The 22,189-nt window shown below is 35.9% G+C and overlaps 1 protein-coding gene across 3 annotated transcripts in view; it reads left to right on the top strand.

Annotated features, from left to right (window-relative positions):
• RORA (RAR related orphan receptor A) overlaps window positions 1-12,211 on the top strand; it is a 675,763-nt gene extending 663,552 nt beyond the window's left edge. For all 3 annotated transcript variants that reach the window (XM_079129337.1, XM_079129339.1, XM_079129338.1), the window contains 6 exons: window positions 648-769; window positions 2,344-2,476; window positions 3,120-3,227; window positions 4,553-4,663; window positions 5,518-5,630; window positions 7,697-12,211. In XM_079129337.1, the coding sequence (XP_078985463.1) occupies window positions 648-769; window positions 2,344-2,476; window positions 3,120-3,227; window positions 4,553-4,663; window positions 5,518-5,630; window positions 7,697-7,861 (752 nt within the window). In that variant the 3' untranslated portion in view covers window positions 7,862-12,211. The remainder of the gene's footprint in view (window positions 1-647; window positions 770-2,343; window positions 2,477-3,119; window positions 3,228-4,552; window positions 4,664-5,517; window positions 5,631-7,696) is intronic.
• Window positions 12,212-22,189: the final 9,978 nt, after the last annotated feature.

Below are 22,189 nucleotides of genomic sequence, written 5' to 3'. Positions count from 1 at the left end.
AGCGGCCCTGTGAAATAGTACTAGTCTCCTTATTTTACAAGTGAGGAAACCAAAGTACAGAGAGGTGAAGTAACACTCAAGATGGCACAGCAAATAAGTAGTGGAGCTAAGGTACAGACCTGGACAGTCTAAGTGCACAGTCTATCTCTTAACAACTACACTCTACACAGGACATTCTAGGCCTTCAGCAATGCTTGACCTGCTATTTGCAGGAAAAACAAAAGAACTGCATAGTTGTCATCATAAAAGAATATAATTTCCTGGTTTTAAAAGAGTAATCCTTCTTAGGATATTTTAAAAAAATGCCATGGAGCCATGTCAATCATTTTGCATACCTATCTAGGTCAATATCTGTTAATTACCAGACATTGATATAAAGCACAGAACAAGGTCAAGGTTAGCAAGGCCTCAAATCACTGTCTTATATTGAAATATAGGCTTTGCAAAGTTTCTGTCTTCCATCCTCATGTTCTCAAATACAGAAAAGTTTCAAACTGCCTATTTAAATATGTAAAGATAATCAGAACTCAACACCTGGCATTACACTTATTCCTTTTTAAAGCAAATATTAGGTGGGAAAATTATGGATTATCCAAAGAAAGAAGAATATGACTTTTCATGTTTGTGATCTCCTGTTTTCTCCTTAGAACACCTTGCACAGAATATATCTAAATCACATCTGGAAACCTGCCAATACTTGAGAGAAGAACTTCAGCAGATAACGTGGCAGACCTTTCTGCAGGAAGAGATTGAGAACTATCAAAACAAGGTAGAATCCGAAGACTTTTTCTTAGGATTGAGGCAATTGTGGGAATGGTGTTGGTGCAGGAGGTTTATTTAGAACCAAAGAATGAGTTAATCAAATAGCAGATTTCTGCTTAAAAAATTATTCTTCCTGAGTGATCATGTCCTTGAGACTTTGTCATCTTACTGAGATGCCAGCATGTAAAATTCAGCAAGAACAAATAAATTCTATTGTGTTTTATAAATATACACATATCTCCTTCCATCAGCCACCAGGGGTCTAGATCAAGCAGCTTCCAAAAACCTAAATGGATAGGGATATATCCCAGTATCACAGCAGAAGATTCTTAAGTCCAGAATTTGTTGTTTAAAAAAAAAAAAAAAAAAAAAACTTAGCCTCATGTTTCCGGTGGCTATTAAGAAGAACTTTAGACAATATGTACAAACATGAGGTTGGAAACTATGATCATGTAACTCTGGTCTGAACCTAGCAGTATGAGTCTTACAGTGCTGCTACTTGCTTTTTTCTATACAACACTCTGATCAACAAGCCACTAAAATGAGAGGGCAATCTGGAGATGGGAAACTTCTAATCCATTTCACCTTCGGTAGAAGAAAATGCTTTGGGTTTTCCTGATAATCATAGAATTGGAGTTTGGAAAAGACCATGGGATTCTCTGCGTTAATCCTCCGCTTCACGTAACTAACACCCCTCCATCCAGCCAGCTTATAGCTGGAGAGGGAAACATCAGGCCCAGACTATGAATCATGGCTCTTAATCCAGGGTTTCTTAGACCCCGTCACACCAAAAGAAATAGTCTTAAACTGAGATTAGGGGAAAGTGAGCAATGCAACAGATTCAGGTTCTCCTATAACAGCACTGGAGAGTGAGGATATGAAAGGAAACTGAGAGGACAAGTTGAGGAGTAGCGCTGAATTGCTTTGTTTGCCTCTGAAGTAACAGGTAACCACAGTAGCCAAAGTTGCAGAGGAGAGGCTAGAAATAAGTAAGAAACAGCAAAGCATACGAAACAGGATTTCAGAGTCAGAGATGCTTGGATTCGGGTCCAGTTCTCACAACCTACTAGCTGTGAAACCTCTATGAACTTTCATGTGATTTCTGGACAATAGAAAAAAAATTCTTATGAAAATGCTGAGACATGGATATCATAAAGCATCTAGCTGGTAGTGGGTATATAATAAATTTACTTTACTCCCCTTTTCATCCTTCCCCCCAATAAAGTGTAGTTAAATTTCCCAAGGCAAAATAATTGCTTAAAAAAAGATCCTATTTTGCTATTCTGTGGCCCAAGGCTAAAGCAGTGGCATGTGTTGTTTCCCTGACTTTTTAGCTTTTCTGCTCTAAATGTTCAAAACATCCTGTCCCTGTCCCATGCCACCAAAAAGGTAAGAGGAATCGGAAGAGCAGAAGGGACATGGCAGCAATCCTTATAACCTGGATTACTAGGCAACTGTTTATTGTTCAGGCCTCTAACCTTTCTGACTCCATTTCCACAGAAGGATTTTATAAAATAGGAGCAAACTACTTGTGCCAAGGATGCCAGGTAACCTGTGTGTTAATGTTTTCTTCTTGAACAGCAGCGGGAGGTGATGTGGCAATTGTGTGCCATCAAAATTACAGAAGCTATACAGTATGTGGTGGAGTTTGCCAAACGCATTGATGGATTTATGGAGCTGTGTCAAAACGATCAAATTGTGCTTCTAAAAGCAGGTATGTGCCTTGCAAGTGAATTTTGATGTCTCTCCCTAACCCGCTTTCACCGGCTTGTTAAAGAAATGCTTGGTAAGGAAGGTGTCGAGAGCACTTTTTCTCCAGTGGTAATAGCTCAGGTTTTTCTTAGCAGAAACTGAGTTCTTTTTAAAGGTTTTTAAGCTATGTTCAGGAAACATTCCTTCTATTTTGCTTTTCCTCTGGGTGAGAAGATTAAATTAAAGGAAGACTACATTCCCACATTTTCCATCACCTTTGTTTTGTGTGCCCACCAGGTCCCAAGGCTGTGTTTTTAGGAAGTGTTGTGGAATTCAGGGAATCTCCCCAGTTTTGATGGTTTGTTTTTATACATATGAATAAGTGCTTTCCTAGCAACTATAAAGACTCTACTTTGCAAGGTAGAAGTGCGCCAAGGAAGTCATTTGTAAATTAGTTCTCATTTCAGTTAAATGGCTTAGTTTCTGCAAAAGTCTTTGCTTGTAGGAGTAAGTTCTACCCTCTCAGAGGGACAGAGAGCTGATGCAGCTGAGCCAACATTACACACAGCACCCTCTGTGCTGTCTCAGAAAGCATCTCTACGTAAGCACCTTAGAAACAGACTCCCCTAGATCAGATGGCCTGAACCCATCCTGCCTCTGCTTAGGTTCTCTAGAAGTGGTGTTCATCAGGATGTGCCGTGCCTTTGACTCTCAGAACAACACCGTGTACTTTGATGGGAAGTATGCCAGCCCCGATGTCTTCAAATCCTTAGGTAAGAAATCACAGGGTGCCCTGTGTCTAAATTAGGGCTACAGGATATGTGGGTTGGGTGGAAGCTCTGAAGGAAAAAAAGAATGGAAAATGGATTGCCTGGAAACCAAAATTGGAGGATGTTTGTCACTATAGAAAAGTTACACACTTCATGTGCTTTTTGTCTCTACTACATATAAAGATCTAGAGTTTTATTTTATCTAGTTGGTAATTGAAGTGATTTATAGTATATGTCTATCCTTCTAGTTCCCCTTCCAGGTTGTAAGGAACCACATTTGCAGGGAATATAGCATTCAAATTACTTAGACAATATGATTCAATACATGAAATCAAGCAGAGAATACAAAGGTATGCCCTCCCAGTCCTCAGAACAACAACCATCAATGGAAGGAAACGCCTATATCAGAGAAATAAATTAGAGTTAATGAAACTGTGGTGTATAGTTTACAAATAAATTATTTTGGATTTCTACAACTTAAGTGGAATTTAGTCATTAAGAATGAAAAGGTATCTAAAATCTATTAAATGTTAAATGATTTTTTTAAAGTTGCATGATAGAAGTTGTGTTTAGTTAAGTGTCGTACAGCCTGTTGCCATTTAACTATATATGCAAAATAGGCAAATCTGAAAAGCATAGGCACGAAAGGTAACCAGTCTTTTGGGGAATGGATTATAATTTTTGAAAACTCTCACATTCTGTTTTCAGCTTGGTAAACAGCTGTAATAGTTTTACCACCAGAATGTGTCATTAGTTAACATTTTATAGGAGTTCGAGATGATACAGAGTTGAAAACAAAAATGATTCAATTTAACATTTTAGTTAGAGTGTAGCCATAAAAATGTGGGCTCTGAGGTCAGGTAGCCTAGCTTTGAATCTCAGGCTGTCCTCCCTATCTGCATGACCTCCGGTATATTACTTATCTCAGCAAGTTTCCGTTTTCTCACCTCTAAAACAGGGATCTAGGGCTGTTTTGAAATATGAGGAAACCCAAAGAAATTTTTTAGTGCAGTACATGACATATTAATCACACATGAAAAGTTGACTCTCATTATTTTGAATGATGAGGTTGATGGCAGTACTAATAATGGTGGTGGTTGATGATGTTGGTAACTGAGGTTAAGATGGTAGTAATAGCACCGTAGATGGTAGTATGACAGTGGTAAAGTTAGCTAATATTTTTCTTTTAAGATTTCAAACTATTAAACTGGAAATAGTATCACTATTCTCTCTGATCTTCAACTACTAGATCTCTCTTAACCTTCTTCCATATTTTTCCCTAGGATGATAACCAAAATTCTACACTGTCTTTATTTTAATTCTCACAGGCTGTGAAGACTTTATTAGCTTTGTGTTTGAATTTGGAAAGAGTTTATGTTCTATGCACCTGACTGAAGATGAAATTGCATTATTTTCTGCATTTGTACTGATGTCAGCAGGTAAGATAGTCAAATAAAAATAAAATGGTTTTTAAGTGGTCTAGGTAAAGAATTTTTACAAGGTGCATAACTTTTATTGGCTAGTGAATATTTGAGAGGCTCCCAAGAGCAACTCCATATACTTTCTTTAAAAGATAAAATAATTTATTTTATAATTTTCAGATAAAATATTAAAAAGTGAAAACTGAATAAAACACAGTCCAGAATTAACCTCCAGATACCAAGAGAAGTGCTATCATAGGACAGGGTAGCCTTTAACACTGGTTTCCAAAATGACATGTCTGTTTTAAGACTCCCTACCTTTTATTAAATCCATGTGTTTGTCCTCCACAAGTTTATCTGATTTTAATCTATGTTTTCAACCAGTACTGACCTCTTGGGGATAATCACTTTTGCATATTTACTATCTTGTATTTGGCATTCTTACACACAATGACTTTATCCTAAATATAATTCATTTGGAATTCTGTTGACACTCATAGTTGCCTTTGATTATAAGACAATTTTCATATTTTACGAAAAAGCTAGCAAGATTGATATGGCTCTTTCATCCATAAGTATAATTATTACAAAGGGGCCATGGTGGTTTCATTTGCAGCCACATAAGTATGACCTTAAATTTTAAAGGCTATCTTTTGTAAGGTGAAGATCCTTCCTTCCTTTAAATATCAGTAAAAATGGAAAGATTTAACACTCTGTTTTATAACTGTCATAGATCACTCTTCACTCCTATAGATCTCTGAGTCTCTAAATATGTATCATAGCATTATCACCTGTATCTAGAGTCAGGAGGAATGTGCTGTCTGATACCTCATTGGAGGAATTATACTTAAAGTATCATTTTTCATGTTTAGATCGTTCATGGCTACAGGAAAAGGTCAAAATTGAAAAACTGCAACAGAAAATTCAGCTAGCTCTTCAACACGTTCTACAGAAGAATCACCGAGAAGATGGAATACTAACAAAGGTGAGAGCCGAAGGGTTCCGCTGAGCATGGCCTCAATTATCCTTTGGATGATTCAGATCGTGCTGCCAACTGTTCTTTTAAGTCATATGAACAGACCCCAGAAGCATAAGCATGCCAGAGGCTACTAAAAAGAAAACAATCCTCCATCAAAAATTTTGTTGAGCCGGGTGTGGTGAACATACAGCAGCTCTGGAGGCTGAGGGAGGAGGATTGTGAGTTCAAAGACAGCCTGAGCAACTTAGTCCCTAAGCAACTTAGGGATACCCTGTCTCTTAACAATAAATTTTAAAAAGGGCTGTGGATGTGGCTCAGGGGTTAAGTGCCCATGGGTTCCAACACTGGTACCAAAAAAAAAAAAAAAAAAATTCTGTTGAGCCAAAAGTCATTTATTATATTGATCACAAAGTGTCCTGCAACAATAGGGCAATTATAGGAAAATCTATTTTTTAAGAATCAATACATTTAGAATATCCTTCTCCTATTCCATCAAGTTGGACACAAAGCAGAATTAACATTCTGCATTGATATAAATTAGACAAAGAATCTTCGAATTTAGAAGAAGGAAGAAGTTATAAAGGACCAAAAGAGTCAGGATAACCATATATTCTAATATAATCAAAAGTAAATGGCTTTTATGTTGTTTATCAATTTCCTATCACTACCTTGTATTCAAAGCATAAGATTTCTTTTTTTGATGTTTTGGTTTTTGTTGTTTCTTCATGGTACTAGAGATCAACTCAGGGCCTCATGTACCCAGGCAGGTACTCTACCACTGAGCCACATCCCCAGCTGAGGTTTCATTTTTAGTAATCATCTTTCACAATAAAAATATAGTTAGGATGCCAGTTTTAAATGCTAGTAGCCTTCAGTGTTAGTACTAGTTGTATGTATTTGATCTTAGAAAAAGCAGCCCTATTCTTTCTTAGATTATATGTTTTATTATGAAACGATGATTTGAAAGGTTTTGTTTTTCTCTGTCTTATTTTCTTTTCTCCTGATAGCTAATTTAGGTGAAAGAGAAAATTGTGGGTGAATTGCTATTTTTTTTTTTTTTTTTTAATCTTCATGCCTGTTAAATGAGTGACTGGGGCAGGACTGGGAATTGGAAGGGTGAGGAGCTCCATCTTCTTACCCAGATCAAGGGCACCTAACACAGAAAACGTCTGCTGACATTTATCCTAGAGAGAATGATTCTGGGCTGAAATCACGAGCATTTTGCCTTTCTATAGTGCCTTTAAGTTTAAGAGTAATCGTGCAGATCATGTTATCCTCAACTAGTAAGTGGTCAATCAGGGTACTTCTCACTATTCTGACTCTTCTTTTGCTCAGACCCAGAATGGCTCTTGTTGTAAGTAAAGCTGTTTATTCAGAAGAAACTTGTCCCTGAAACTGACTGGTGCTAGTTCTACATACAATATGTAAGGGATGTCCTCACCTCTAGCAGCAGTGCCCTGACTAGCCAGGATTGGCTGCTCACTCACTTCTCCAATACTGGACCTTTTCTTTTTCTGCAGTTGTAGAGGGCAGAGTTTGGGTTGGTAGAACAGAAAGCACCCTGATCCTAGGTAGAAGGAGGAGGCAAGATTCTCACCTGGACTCTGCCATTGATAAGTAGAGTCAACTTCTGCTTATGCATAACTTCTCAGGTTAAATTTTTCATTTTCAAAAAGGCATTTGGTGTATCCCTAGCCTACTAGGACATGACTCTATCATCACTTAGTTTTATCAATCCTCTGTTCCTGGATGTTTAAGTTGCTTCAAGTGTGTATTTCCTTTATAAATACTGTTGTAAAGACAGTCCAGAATGGTGGCTCATGTCTGTAATCCCAGGGGCTTACAAGTAGGAAGATTCTGAGTTCAAAGCCAGCCTTAGCAACTTAGTGAGGCCTTGAGCAACTGAGTAAGACCCTATTTCAAAATAGAACATAAAAAGGGTTGAAGATGTGGCTTACTGGTTAAGTGCCCCTGGGTTCAATCCCTGGTACCAAAAAAAAAAAAAAGACAGTCCAGATTCCTGATTCTCATGCCTGTCCTTTCCTGACATCATGTCCTTTCTTCACTTACAGTTAATATGCAAGGTGTCTACGTTAAGAGCCTTATGTGGACGACATACAGAAAAGCTAATGGCATTTAAAGCAATATACCCAGACATTGTGCGACTTCATTTTCCTCCATTATACAAGGAGTTGTTCACTTCAGAATTTGAGCCAGCAATGCAGATTGATGGGTAAATGTATCACCTAAGCACTTCTAGAATGTCTGAAGTACAAACATGAAAAAGAAAACAAAACAAAACAAAAAAATTAACCAAGACACTTTCTATGGCCCTGCACAGCCCTGGAGCGCCAACACACTGCACATCTTTTGGTGATCGGGGTCAGGCAAAGGAGGGGAGACAATGAAAACAAATAAAAGTTGAACTTGTTTTTCTCATGCATATGATTTCCATTATGCCTACAGATATGGACCCTTTTTCTGTCTCGACTTCTTGAGCGTTGACCTCTGTTTACAGCAGAAGGAGGGTACTAAAGTCGGAGGATGTCCTTTTCTTGTAGCTCACTGCCCACAGACTTTCAACAGAGTCGCCAATCTGTCAGTTACAGCAGAGAGTCCAGCAATAATCGGTGACTGGTGTGCATAGCGGAGGTTGCGGCATTACTTTGCACAACTTGCTCTTTGTTTCATGAAGGAAGTTTTTATTTTCTCACCGATTATTGCCAGTCAGCAGGATGGCATGAAAAGGGTCCATAGCACTAGCAACAATAGCATTATAATATATTACAGGGTAAATGGGCATGAAGACTATATATAGCTAAAAGAGATATTGTTTATATATTGTTTTAATTAATATAAAATGTAGTTACTGGTGTAGCTTTTCCTGTTGAATTGATAAGGCACTTTCATTTTGCACCTTTTTCTTTAAATTAAATGCTAGCGTGTTCACTGTCGTGTCGCATGTGCACCAGAAACACAAGTTTAACTGAGAAGGCTTGGAAGGTACGTCGGGAGGTATTTATGCTGCTGTTTACAAAATTACTTTTAAAAGACTGGCTGGTCATATCTAGAAATCAACATGTTGGCTTTTTTTTTTTCCCCACATGTGATTTTGGCATTAGAAACAGAACTCTCCCTAAATTATACTTTGCTTTTTGGTAAGCTCAAGGACAGATGTGTTTATGCTTCATACAAAGTTGAATGATTGATTGGTGCTGTGGACTTAAACCTTCAAATTTTTAAAACAAGGAAAGCTTTTCAAAATGCCACCTTTGGGTGGGGGTGTTGGGGAGGCTCATTTTACATAATTCAGTCAAACTATGGACTCAGACTCAACTTGGAATTCTAACTTTTTTAGAACAAATCAATAACCAGAATATTTTGTTGGAATTTACGTTTTTATGTGAAGAAGGACCCAAAGATTATATCTGGAGCAGATGCACATTCCCCATGCAAGGACAGGAAACCTTTGAATGTTTATGTTCTTGGGATAATCCAGGAATCCTAAGAGTTCATCTCAGAATGAGTTCATTCTAGACTAGTTGTCCCCAGATGCCACTATTCTAGAATATTGCTCTCCACATTTGGTAAGCAATACATAGGAGGGTGAGAGAGGCCTACTATGTTCCTCTCATTTAAATAGTAAATATTTTAAGCCTTTAAAGTGAAGTTGAGGCTAGCTGCAAACATTTACTCTTTTATTTATCTTCACTAGAAAACTGTGGACTGTAATTTATTTTACTGAATATTTAGAAGATTGTTTGGCTTTTGTGTTCAGGTGAGAAATATTGAATTATTTTTGTTAAATTTTGTAGGTTTCTTTTTTTTTTTTTTTTTTTTTTTTTTTACTAAGCCCCAGTGAGGGGAAGGAGAAAGGAACAGTTTGATGCACAAGTGTGCATATTTTAAAAACAAGTGACCTTTTGGTAATGTGAGCATTTGGAAGATGATTTTGGTCACATTAGGGATGGGATTCAAAGACCATGTTGGTAAGGAAAAGGGAACATCTTCCAGGGTGTAAAGGTGGGAGTCCAAGAAGCCCTCTACACCCAAGAGCCTCCTCTGCCATAGGATCCCTCCAGAATTTTCTGCAGGAATTGCAGCCCCTGATGTAGAGCTGGATCACCAGGGCTGGCTTCCCAGAGCATTTCACTGTTTTTAACTCCAACTTTCTGACTTGTTTCCTGAGGCACTTGGAAAAGGGGAAGCAGTTCATGCAGAAGTATGTATGAAGCCTAAATAACATCCATTTGTTTTTCAAAAATAGTAAGGGTTTAACCATAAATAGAAGATGAGAGTAATATTTACTTAAATTTCTTACAGGAATATAAAATTTTATGTGAGTGTTTATAAAGAGGTTAACTGTTGGCATATAGTATTTATATTTGGGCAAGAAGGGTTAAATCAAACTTTTATTTAAGTAAGCATAGTTCCTTTAAAGATTAATAGTATTTATACTCTGAAAAGAGTACGAAGCTTAGTTATTTATTTGTCCATTGTCTTTTCTATTGCTTCTCCTCAGAGGGGAAAATGGTGGTGTGGTTTGGTGGGGCGGGATTTTTTTTTTTTTTTTTTTTTTGGTCATTTGTAGTCACTAAATTTGGGGATGGTTTTATTAAAGTATATTAACTTCTTTTTAACCAAAGCTTTCTGAATATGACCAGCCTCAGGTGCTAGCGCATTAAAGAGCAACTAAACCTAATTCCAGTGTCCATTTGTGAATAAGAAGAGCTAATTGAACTTCTCTAAGGGTGAGAGAGAAAGTAATGATGAACTTCAAAGAAATTCCTTTTCTAAGAAAGGATTTTGCATGTACCTAATGCCAAAAGAAAAAGAAGAAGAAGAAAGAAAGAAAATGATGCTCTAATCTTAGTAATAGTTATGCCATGGTGACATTGCTTTTATAGTAAACCAAGACAGAGTAACATGATGCTGCTTCTAGGTGTTTCTGAAAGAAAAGCAGGAGGTGGGCTTTCAGAACAAAGCCCACAGACCATGTAGGAACAGAATACTAGACACAGAGACGTGCCCAGAGAAATCGAGGGAACAACTGACTATAATTTAGTTGGGATCTGAAGTTAAACAATAAATGTAGTTGAAAGAAATAGAGCCCAGAAAGGGATGTGAAAACCTTTGCATTTTAATTTTCTTCTTTATCATAAAAACACCTGTGTGGTGACACAAAATACTGGGTGATACCTGAATAATTATTCTTAATAGTTTATATAAATAAATTTTCCTAAACTTAAATGTCCAATAGCCTTTTAAAGATTAGAACCACATCATCATCAACTTGGCTGCTATAATGCCTTTATCTAATCTTTTGACATAAGATAAATGAGGCTTTTGTACAAAGCCTGAGTACTTTTTGTTACAATGGTGTCCAGATGATCGTATTATATTGTGAAAAACACTGGTCTTGGTCACAATGAGATCAAAAGTGCAGATGAAAGTGCTTTTTGGACAGTTTGCAAATTGTGTTAAAGCTATGGATGTTTTTTAAGTGTTCAACATCCTAATTTGTGTTGAAGTTTTTTTTTTAAGTCTTCAGCATCCTAATTCACCCTTCCTAACATTAGGAAAACATGACCTAAGACACTGCTTCTAAGTTTGGTTGTTCTTTACAGTGTGGATACCCAGATCTCTGTGAGCGTATGGGGGTGGGCTGAGGGTCAGGGGAGGAAGGAGTGTGTATATGTGTGTGGTGTGTGTGTGTGTGTGTGTGTGTGCGTGCATGTGCGCGTGTGTGTATGTGTGATTGGCGTGCATATGATGTGCATGTGTCGGACAGCTTCTAGGCTACTAAGTGTCAATGGAAAAAGAAAATGTATTCAAAATACTTAAATCAAAACTAGAGGATGAAAAAAAAAAGATTTATTCTATACAAAGCCTTGTCTGGACCACTTTAGAGAGACTTCTATTTTTTTAACCCTTCTATAAATATTTGATGGCACTTGAAATATTCCTGCAATAAAATGTGATTTGTGTAAAGAAAAAAAAAGATTTTGTAATGTGAAACAAAGAAAGAAAGTAATGTAATTTTCTAAAAAAAAAAATACAAACAAACAAACTTTGTATTATTTTCTTGATGGAATTTGTCTATCTGTCTTTGGAAAACTTTTTATTTCATTGAATGTGCCATAGTAGAAATAATGTGTTTTTAGTTTTAGAACTAAGGAATAGCTAGCTGTTTGTGTTCCGACATTCCAAAATGCAAAACAACTTAGCAGAACCCTTAGTGGGAAAGTCGAAGTTGTCTGTGAGCTTCTTTTGTTGTTGCTTTTTTGCACATGTTCTTCATCCCTCTCTAGTGCAATATGTACATAGAGCACTTGCGGGTGTACCTTGATCCCTCAGGGAAAAATACATATTTGTACAGTTTTTTGGTTTTTGTTTTGTTTTGTTTTGTTTCTCTTTTGTTTTGGGCTAAGGAATGTCGATCGAATCACTTGTTATTGTTGAGGGGCAGCCAGATAATTATCCTAAAGCCACTGTTTCAAACATTGATTGTTTAAATCATATGTCCTTCCAGCGCTATTATTTTAAGATAATAATAATAATGATAATAATAAAGTTATTTTCTGACAGTTCTTTGTGCTGATTGGTGAAAAACAAAAGGGTAAATAAGCACCTTATGATTGACTTACTGTGAATGACAATCCATCTTGATATCAAGGATAGAAGCCCTTTCATTTTGGAGTTGGGGTTAAGAGTCAGAAACAATGTGCTCAGGGATCTTCTAAAACTCTTAAAACAGGGTGGCCAGTACTACTGGGACAAATTGTGTTTTTTAGTATTAATGATAACGATAATAATAATATCCCTCCAAGGCACAAGTGAACTGTATAGAATTGCATGTATGTGTACACTCTTCACTACCATCTCATTTTGTTGAATTCAAAACTTATGTGTTCTTTGGTTTTGTGTGCTTAAAAACACTGAATAACTTCCAAAGCAGTGCAAAGTTATGCCAGTGTGTATAAAAGAAAAAAATAATACACCAATACAGAACATCATTCAAAGTGAAGTCCTTATATATTCTATGTACCATTTCCCTAATAATTAAAATATGCATATGTATATGTATATACATATATATACATATATAGCATTACATGTTTTAAACTATTTCAAATTCTATATGTTATGGATAAAAAATGTTAAAACCAGTGTTAAGACCTGCCTATCAGTACAATGAGATGGGTAAAGATACAACATGTTTGTTTGTTTGTTTGTTTGTTTGTTTTAATGCCAGCAAATAACTGTTGTTTTCATGTGTTCTCCTCTAGAAGCAAACCAAAAATCCCTTTATGTAAAATGTTCTTACTTTCATATTTGTAGTTTACATCTGATGAATCAATACAGAAGCCAATGTTTAAAGACAAATCAAACCCTCTCTGTAGGACAGCAACCTGATCTAGATTTTAGGGTTATAGGCTACATTTGTTAAATAACAAATAACAGTTTTGTTCTCATATTCCCTTATATTAGTCTCCATGAAGTCAGAGAGGCTCAGTGTAATTGTTGGCTCTGACTCTTCTACCCATGGAATACATATTCAGCAGATTTACAGATTTTCTTAGGGAAACATGTCTGTCAGATGACAGATACCTTTACCTAGTTGTTTTTGATAATAAAGAATATGGAAAATGGCAGTAATTTCCTTCCTCTCATCTTTGAATGCACATACACACAACACTCTCACACTCACAGGTTCCTGACTTTTTGAATACCGTGACTACACCTTCTTACCTCTAATGTTATGATGCAGAACCCCATGAAGGCAACTTTGTATTATGGATCACATTATGTGCTCCAAATGCAATTGCAACAGTCAATCTTGATCTATTGTGAGCGGTCTATAATACAGGTCTTCATTGTGTCCCTGAACACTAGTATATAAAGAGGCTCTGCCAGATTGATTATAGATGTTTATTTTTAAGAGAGGAGAAGGCTTACTACCAGTGTTTCCAAAAGCAACTCGTTTTACTTTTGGGTCTGTTTGCTTATTTGTGTTGTATAAGTGGGATCAGTTAAGGTTAGGCTTTCAGAATAATTTAAAAAATAATCCAGAAGCCTGGCTTCATAATATGGAGCCATTGTAGAAGGTGGGGAGCTCCAAGTTCAACCCCACCCTCAGATCTTAGAGCAATAAGTACATTCCGTCATTTATTTGCTTACAAATGAATGACAGAATATTCAGTCCAAATAGCAGCAACCTTTTTTCAGTGATGCAACATAACATGGAGTCTTGGATGGAGAAAGTGAATATGAATGTTTTAAATAGATGCCTAGAGAATCTATGTTTGCTGTTTACATTTGATGTGCTTTGCCACATTAGCAGTACCACACTTTTTTCTTTGATCCTTCTAGGAGCTAATGAAAGATAGCCTGCTGCACATGCCATGAGGTTGTTCTCTAAGAACAACAGAATCCTCTCTGGTGTTCATGCATCATTCCTTTCTCACTCATTTTTCTTTATTGTGGATGAATAGTATTTCTAGGAAGCTGATTATCATTGAACAGATTGCATATGTAAATGCAGATAATTCTTGAGCAATATAGTGAAAATGATTTCACAAAAAAAATCCATATGTACTGTATACATCTTCCTGAATCCAAAATTTTCTTATCCACAATGGTTTGAAATCTCATATAAAACAGTGGTAAATGTTTAAACATTAGGACATTAGCTGGCTGCTTCTTTAAATGTACCTGTATTGTCTGCCTGCTCCTTTTCTGGAGATGTGTTTTTGTATTGGATGTTTGGGCCAATGGGAGGCTTCAAGCTACAACATATTTTCCCAGTTTAAATATATTTAACATATGACAAACCCCAGACAAGGCTTTTAATATGTATAAAGAACTGCAGTGTTAGGTGGTTTATTTGCAAACCGTTTTCAATGTTGTCCATTTTTATGGCACCTTTAACAATATTCTTATTTCCAAAGTACAAAAAAATAGGTTAAATAATCTAGCCATAACTGAATGTCAAGCAATAAAACAAATGACTTTTTGTGCATAGACTTAAAAAATACAAATTTTAGACATCTGCATGTAAATGCAATCTCTTGTTTACTGCTTTCTTCAACTTGAGCAATTGATTCCTTATTTACTATTAACTTAAGAACTTGTAATGGCCTGTAAACATTTTCTCTCTTACTCTTCTTTCAAATTTACCTTCGTCCCTGCTTTTGAGTCATAATATTTAATGTTGTTCTGCACATCTCTATACAGTTAACTTTTTGGCTTTCATTCTGTATAGATAAGAAAATGTTATATTATAAACAGCCTACTCAGTGCAAATATTTATCTGTTTATCAAATCCACAATATGCTGTATAATACCGGTTTTACTATATAATCTATTTTAGACATAGCTGTTTAGAACTAGAGTGTGCTATTTTTGTGTTTTTCTGATGTGTGGTGCTAGATAAGTTACTTTTGTGAACAAACAAAAAAAAATCCCTTTTATTCCTAGACAATACCACCTTTGGGTCTTGTTAATTTCACTGAGTATAACTATATATTTGTATATATATACATATATATATATATATATCTACCTGTGCCCAACTGGCAGCTGTATCAGAGTGCTGGATTTGGGACATGCTTTTCTCTTTAAATACATAATATCATATTATAAATTATTCTAGAGTGTATTTAATTAGGATAAAATTACTTCCTTAGTATGGATATTTGACATCTATAGGTGAATTTGTTTACAAATATGAAATTATGAAAATTATTAGCATTGCCTTTATGTTTGCTACTTGGCTTTACACCATATCTCCTGAGCTGAAAATTATTTGCCAGGCCTTCAAGATCCCAAAGAAACAGTCTAATTTAATGGAGTAAGTCATTTTTTTTCTTACTAAGGAATTATATTATTGGCATCTGACAGAGTTGTATACTTAACTCCTATTATAGATAATAAGTGCTTACATAAAATATTCATGGCAGACTAAACCTTTCCCCTCCTGAGTCATGAGAAGTATGGACACTTTCCCCTGTAAAAAACGAGTCATACAGCAAATTTGACAAGAGATATTCTGCTTTAATATGACCTCGACCAGTTCCATGAACTGAGTAAAGGACCTTAATTTTCAAAGTCATTTAATAATGAGCTTAATTAAACTCTTTCACCTATGCTCCGAAGATCTATTGGCATTGTTGAAAATCAGAGTATATCAAATATCTAACTAAGGATGTAGTTAGCCTTATTAAATATTGATTAGAATTGTTCTGTAATATTACTGAATTTGTAAGATCTTTAGCAAAGATTTTTGAGCAATTTATAAATATAGAGCAAATGTTTCTGTTTACTGCACTTTTTGTAACTGAAGGTGATAAATTCTCAAGCCATTAAGTGGCTCCCATGCACTGCATATTTACCCACCATTCTAGACATTTTCCATTTTATGGAAGAGTTGCTATTACCTTAATTATAAATGCAAATTGTGTGGTTAATGAAAGCTAATGCTGATAGTTAACCTTTAAAAATGAATTGGCTACAGTTTAGGAAGAAATATCTTTTATAATACAAATCATGGCATTCCTCAACTGTCTCACTAGAAAAGAGATTGAAACTTTTTTTTTAAAGCACCATTTAGCATCCCAAGCTTCCCTAGGGTAGCAATTGTATCTCTTCATGCCTACACAATGGCCAGCCCGTGTCAGCATTTGATAATTGTTAAATGACAAGTGTATCTCAAATAAAACTTTTTTCCTGGGTTGTTCTGGCAAATTTATAAAGTATCCCAAGCCTTATGGTTAACATTTTTTTCCACAACTAAGTATGAAAAGCCACATTTAAAAAGACCACATGAAATGCTGATTCTAATTGTGTGTAGGTCTTGAGGGTTAAGCACACAAATTTCACAAAACTCTGTGAGTAATCAACTCAGCCTTCTGTACATATACATACAAGTTTGGAAACGGTAATACTGTACCTATAAATATATGCTGTCTGTTTTGTGTACAGTATGTAAAAACTCCTTTTCTGCCACACTAAAAATGCAAGCCATTTATGGGAATCCTAAAAAGTAGTATTGAACTAAAACTTTGCTAATGATCTTTATTAGAGATCATTCAACTTTTCACTTACATTGGGTTTTCTTTTCAATTCACTCTTTACAGTAGTCTGCTTATTTCCAGCTGTTTATTTTGAGTCCTGAATTTAAAAAAAATATTTTGATTCATTTTGTAAATATGAGCTGTAAAAAAAGAGAGATTTAATGTTGTCTTTTAAATACTCCAATTTTCATTCTAATATGAATGTTGTTATATTGTACTTAGAAACTGTACCTTTAATATTACATTACCTTTATTAAAAGTGCATTGAACACATCAATTTTAGATGTGCTTTATGTACTGTTATCCTATAATAAAACTTCAGCTTCTAATGGATCATGTGCCTTGTTTTATTTTTCTGTAATCACTGAGTGGTATTATACATAATTTTCTAGCTTATATCTTGTCTCTAGTGAATGATCTAATACTGAACTTTGATAGTCAGTGTGGACCACAGACCAGCAGCAATGGCATCATATGTAATCTTGTTAGAAGTGCAGGATCCCAAGCACCAACTTAGACCTAGCAAATCAGAATCTGCATTTTTGTTTTAAAAATCTAGATTTTATGTATTTGTGTGTGTATGTGTGTGTGTGTGTGTGTGTGTGTACACATAGAGACAGAGAAGCCCTGGAATAGTGTAGACTAATTGTGTGTGTGTGGTACTGGGACTTGAACCCAGAGACTCTCTACATCTCTACCACTGAGCTACATCCCCAGCCCTTTTTGTTTTTTATTTTGAGACAGGGTCTTGTTAAGTTGCGAGGGTCCTGCCAAGTTTCTGAGGCTTAGGCATTTCCTGCCTCAGTCACCTGAGTCACTGGGATTCCAGGTGTGTATCACTATGTCCAGCTCATTTTGTAACTTAAAAAAAAAAATAATTCATTTTCATCTTGCAGGGGGAAAATGGATAGTGTGAGAAGAAAGCAAAGAAAGAAGTTTTAACTTCTGAGATAATGTCTAATGATACTGTTGAAAAACAAAATGCAGAGTTGAGGTTTCTAAGGCTACTTTCTGACTCAAAGGAGAAAGGTGCGCGACTAAAAAGTAACACTTTCCTGAGTGTGAGAGAAGTTCTGAATGCATACTGCACTGTGTCACCTTTGCTTTAGAAATGGTTGAAATGGAATGGCACAAATGATGCCATGAACTGACCTGCACTGTGATTGCTCCACCCCTACCCTCCTCTTGAGGTCACCTAGGAGTGAACTGTAAACCTAACATCAGTTAAATATCACACCACTTCAATGGTGCAGCAACCTTAGCAGGAATTATTTTTAAAGTAATCTCAAGGTTTATTCGAGTTATGAAATATTCTGAAGTCAGAACAAAGGCAACTGAGTTAGCATTTTTCTCCTCACATACTATAGAGCCTAAGAATCCCTTAAGATCAGGAGGCATTCAATAAATATTGTAATATCCCAACATTTACAGTACATAGAAAATTGTCCCCAAACCTGCTTTTATTTACAACTAAGAAAAGGAAGAGTGAGATATTATTTTGCACATGAAATCTTTGTAGACCATCAAGTTCTGCATAATTATAACTTTTTACCACTGTTTAGTGTCTGAGGAAATTGTTAGTCAAAATAATGAAGTTCAAAATGTGGTATCTGTCACCTTGAGGCCTTTGCCCAAATCCATACCTAACCATCTACTAAAAATAATGAGTATACTCTTCTGTATCTCAGATAAGCTTGCTCAGTGTCCAGGAGGACACTTTGATGGGAGAATAAATGGGACTACCTAGAATTCCCGTTTATAGGTGTGATAGCACACACCTGTAATCCTATTGGCTCAGGAGGCTGAGGTAGAGGACTGCACATTCAAAGCCAGCCTCAGCAACTTGGCAAGGCCCTAAGCAAATAAACAAGAACTTTTCTCAAAATTAAAAAAAAATAAAAAGAGCTGAGGATGTGGCTCAGTGTTTAAGTACCCTTGGGTTCAATCCCTGGTACAAAAAAAAAAAAAAAAAAAAAGCAACAGCAGCAGCTGCTTATAAAAATCTCACATGATCTCACAGGAAAATCAGAAAGGAGAACAAATGCCAGGCTATTAATAAACTCTAGGAAAGATAGCAAAAGTAATAACCACAGACTAGCAGGTAAGACCTGACCACAAGAATGTCTTGTTTGCTACTGTTACTACTACACTTTTTCATAAGGGAAGATCAAACAATTAGTCCAGCCTATCAAAAGTGGACATCTGATGTACATTTGGATCAAATGGAAAGGTGCCAAAGCTCAGATTCTCATAACTAGTCTGGGAGAACACAGGCCATGCTCCTGGTGCAAAGAAAGGTAACTGCTGTGGGGAGAAGCAGCTCAGCACCTTGGTTCCTTCCTCTTTTGAACAAGAAACTGAAGATGGGCTCAGTAGTGTTCAAAGTTATAATCCAAAGTCCAGTAGAGGTTATTCATGTCATACAAGTCACCAGAGAAAGGAAGAAAAGAAGATGCTTTCATACTTCAGGAATTTAAGAAACTTGGGAGCACAGAGGGAATTTTTCTGTCATTTACAGCAACTTGGATGAGCCCAGAGGACATTATGTTAAGCGAAATAAGCCAGGTATAGAAAGAAAAGTACTGCATGTTCTTTCTTATATGTGGAAGCTTTAAAAAAATATGATCTCATACTAGCAGAGAGTGAAATAGTGCTTACCAAGGGCTGGGGACAGGGAAGGGTGGCAGGAATAGAAAGGGTGAATAATGGGTACCAAAATAGAGGTTAAGTTCCAGTGTTCTTCAGCACAATAAAGTGACACAATATAGTTAATTTATAGTTAACTTACTATAAATTTAAAAATAGCTAGAAGAGAGAATTTTGAACATGCCCAACACAAAGAATAATCAGTATTTGAGGCGATGGAAATGCCAATTACTTTGAATGAATCATTAGACACTGTATACCTGTATTTAAATGTCACACTGTATAGCATAAATCTGTACAAATATGGGACAGTTAAAATGTTTAAAAGAGGGACTTTTTGATAAGAGAACCCTCCTGGATCCCATAAGAATCACATTAATGGCACCTACGGCCACTGTCCCTGCCCCAACTCTAAAGGTAAACCTAGACTCCCAATGGTAGCAAAAACCTCAGACTAACAAGAATGGCATCCTTTCACTGAACCACCAGGTGTAAGATAAGAAAAATCCTGATTGTCCCTAATGTCATTTACTTCTGATATTGGAAAGAGTTAACAAACTAGTGTTTTTGCAGTATTCTGGAACTTTTTATCCTTAGGATGGAAAATATAAAAGAAAAACAGAGTAATCTCTCAGCGATCATCAAACATTTTTTTCATTTTTGTTGGTGGACTTCTCAAACATTTTTAATTCCAGTATAACTTCCCCTTTGTGGAGAAGTTACTTCATCTATCAATTGTTCAATGTTTCTTGCACAATTAATTTTAATATTAGCCTCATCCCAATTAACAAAGTGATCTGCTACCAAGTCCCATGGTCACTTCTATCATTAGCTCTTTACCCAAGTAAAATGCACACCACATTCTAAAAACAAATATACATAACTTTTAAATTAGTTGGAATTATTTCTGCTATTATCACCTTCTCTCTTTGGGATACTAAGTATGCCTTATAAAAACCCAGTTTTCAGCCCAAGAACCACATAATACAAAACACACCGAAATATATTTTAGAAAATATTCTGCCAAAATCTGTGGTGCATGCCTGTTGCCCCAGCCTCTCAAGAGGCTGAGGCTGGAGGATTACAAGTTCAAAGCCAGTCTTAGCAACTTATCTAAGTCCTAAGCAACTTAGTGAGACCCTGCCTCAAAAAAAATTAAGAGCTGGGAATTATTGCTCAGTGGTTAAGTGCCCCTTGGTTTAATCCCTGGTAACCACACTCCACAACAAAAAATCTAAGTATAACAATCTGAACACTTTAACTATTCTATTCTAACACAGCGTATTCTGAGCCAGAGTGTTTTTCCGGGTTTTAGGATTGACAATGATTCCTTACCCATCTGAACTATCTTACCCAACTGAAAATCTTGATTTGACAAACTGGTATTAGCAACAATATTTCCTCAAATATTTTAATCAATTACTAGACTGAAATCTTTTTGCCAAAGGGCCATTTCTGGATTCTCATTCTGCAAGTACCTTATGTATGGTTTATGAAGCAATTCAGTGAATGAAGTAGTTATCAAGCTATAAACGCTCCGAGGTCATGTTCACTCCAAATCAAGCAAGGGAAGCTTGTTATCGGAGGGGTAGGAAAATGACTTGGTACTGACAAAATGATTTAAAAAAATAAAAAGACAATCTTGCACATTTCTTTGTCTTTATATAGACTACAAGAAGAAATACACACCTGGTAACAACTGTGATCATTTCACTTAGATAGTGATTGCAGTTATAAGAATTTTTGTAATTTTGGTCCCATGAAACATTATACACTCCAAGTACAAATTATTATAAATTCTTTCAAAGTTAAATTGGTTTCTCATTCAACTTCTGGGTTTATCTGCTTCTTAGTTTAGCAGAAATGGAAAATCAGATCTTTCCTCTGCTTAAAAATACACACACACACGTGCACACACACACACACACACACACACACACACACACACAAATACGCCACTCACTTTGGAAAGCAATGTGGCAATTTCTTAAAAACTTAACAAAAAATTTACCACACAACTCAACAATTCCACTCCTAGACTACTCCAGAGAAACAGAAACACAAAGTTCACACAAATATTTTTATGTCAATGTTAACATCAATATTATTCATAATAGCCCAAAAGTGGAAACCATCTGAATATTTACCAAATGTTGAACGAGTAAATAGAATGAGAGAAATTCATAAATGAGATCTTAGCAGCAACAAAAAGGAATGACCTATTATTAATACATACAGAGACATGGATGATCCTAAAAACACTATGCTAAGCATCCAGATGCAATAGAGTACATACTGTACCCTTTCATTTACATGAAATATCTAAAAAGGACAAATATACAGAGATAGAAGATTTGCAGTTGTCTGGGGATAAGGGAAGAAAGGATTAACTGCTTTGGACACAAATAATTTTTCAGGGTAATGGAAATATTCTAACACAGGGTAGTGCTAATGGTTGCAAAACTATACATCTCTAAAAGGTATTTTATGGTACAACTAAAATGAATGAATTATGGTGTATAGATTACAATTCAATAAAGCTGTATAACACACACACATACACAGTGGTTCTTATAACCCAAAGAATAAAGTCCAAAATTTTTAGAATGGCATGAAGACCAGTCTGCCTCATTTCCCCTTTCTGGTTCAATGATCTTCTTTTCCCCTCACACAATGCTGATATCAGCAAACATACCCATGTTTACTGTGGTTCTATTCATGATAGATAAGATATGGAATCAACCTAAGTCCCCATCATCAGATAAATGCACTAAGTAAATAGAGTATATATACACAATTAAAGTATTATTCGGCCATAAAAAGGAATGAAATCCTGTTATTTGC

This window comes from Sciurus vulgaris (assembly GCF_902686455.1).
Source record: "Sciurus vulgaris genome assembly, chromosome: 2".
NCBI lineage: Eukaryota > Metazoa > Chordata > Mammalia > Rodentia > Sciuridae > Sciurus > Sciurus vulgaris.
This window is presented reverse-complemented; position numbering and strand designations above follow the sequence as displayed.